The 664-nt window shown below is 68.5% G+C and overlaps 1 protein-coding gene across 1 annotated transcript in view; it reads right to left on the bottom strand.

Annotated features, from left to right (window-relative positions):
- Nucleotides 1-212: 212 nt before the first annotated feature.
- JTB (jumping translocation breakpoint) overlaps nt 213-664 on the bottom strand; it is a gene marked incomplete at its 5' end in the record, with an annotated part of 980 nt that continues 528 nt past the window's right edge. Inside the window, one exon of the mRNA XM_027633742.1 lies at nt 213-518. Coding sequence (XP_027489543.1) covers nt 362-518 — 157 coding nt within the window. The remainder of the gene's footprint in view (nt 519-664) is intronic.

The following is a 664-nucleotide window of genomic DNA, read 5'->3' as shown; positions in this document are numbered from 1 at the left end:
AGGGTGGGCTTCTGGGCCCTCAAGAGTGGAATCCTGGAACTCCCAATAGTGGGATCCTGGGACCCCCAAGGGTGGGCTCCTGGCACCCCAAGGCTGGGATCCTGGCACCCCAAAAGTGGGATCCTGGCACCCCCAGGCTATTCCCGGGGCAGATCCCGGTGGCAGAGGACACGAGGACCCCCCCAGGGCACAAACACGGCGTCGCTCCGGGCACAAGGACCAGGATTTATTCCCAATCCCGCTCCCAGGGACCCCCCCGTGCCGGGGGGAACCCCCTGCGACGCTCCCCGAGGACGTTCCCGGTGCAGATCCCGGCAGGATTCCCGGCGGGGTTCCCGGCCCCTCCGGATCCCGGCCGTGCCTAGATGGACTCGATCTGCTTGCGGACCTTCTCCCGGGCCCGGCGGTCGAGCTCCCGTTGCCGGAGCACCACGAGCGCCGCGGCCGCCGCCGCCACGGCCAGAGCCGAGCCCACGAAACGCCAGAACCGCCGCGACTCCAGCGCCGCCGAGCGGCAACTGAGGGCAGAGAGCGGGAATTCCGGGATGGATCCTGCCGGAATTCCAGCCCTGGTCCCAGGGGAATTCCGGCCCTGATCCCACAGGAATTCCGGGATGGATCCCAGGGGAATTCCGGGATGGATCCTGCTGGAATTCCGGCCCTG

The sequence above is a fragment of the Corapipo altera genome, unplaced genomic scaffold (assembly GCF_003945725.1).
Source record: "Corapipo altera isolate COAL_440 unplaced genomic scaffold, ASM394572v1 49001, whole genome shotgun sequence".
Classification (NCBI taxonomy): Eukaryota; Metazoa; Chordata; class Aves; order Passeriformes; family Pipridae; genus Corapipo; species Corapipo altera.
This window is presented reverse-complemented; position numbering and strand designations above follow the sequence as displayed.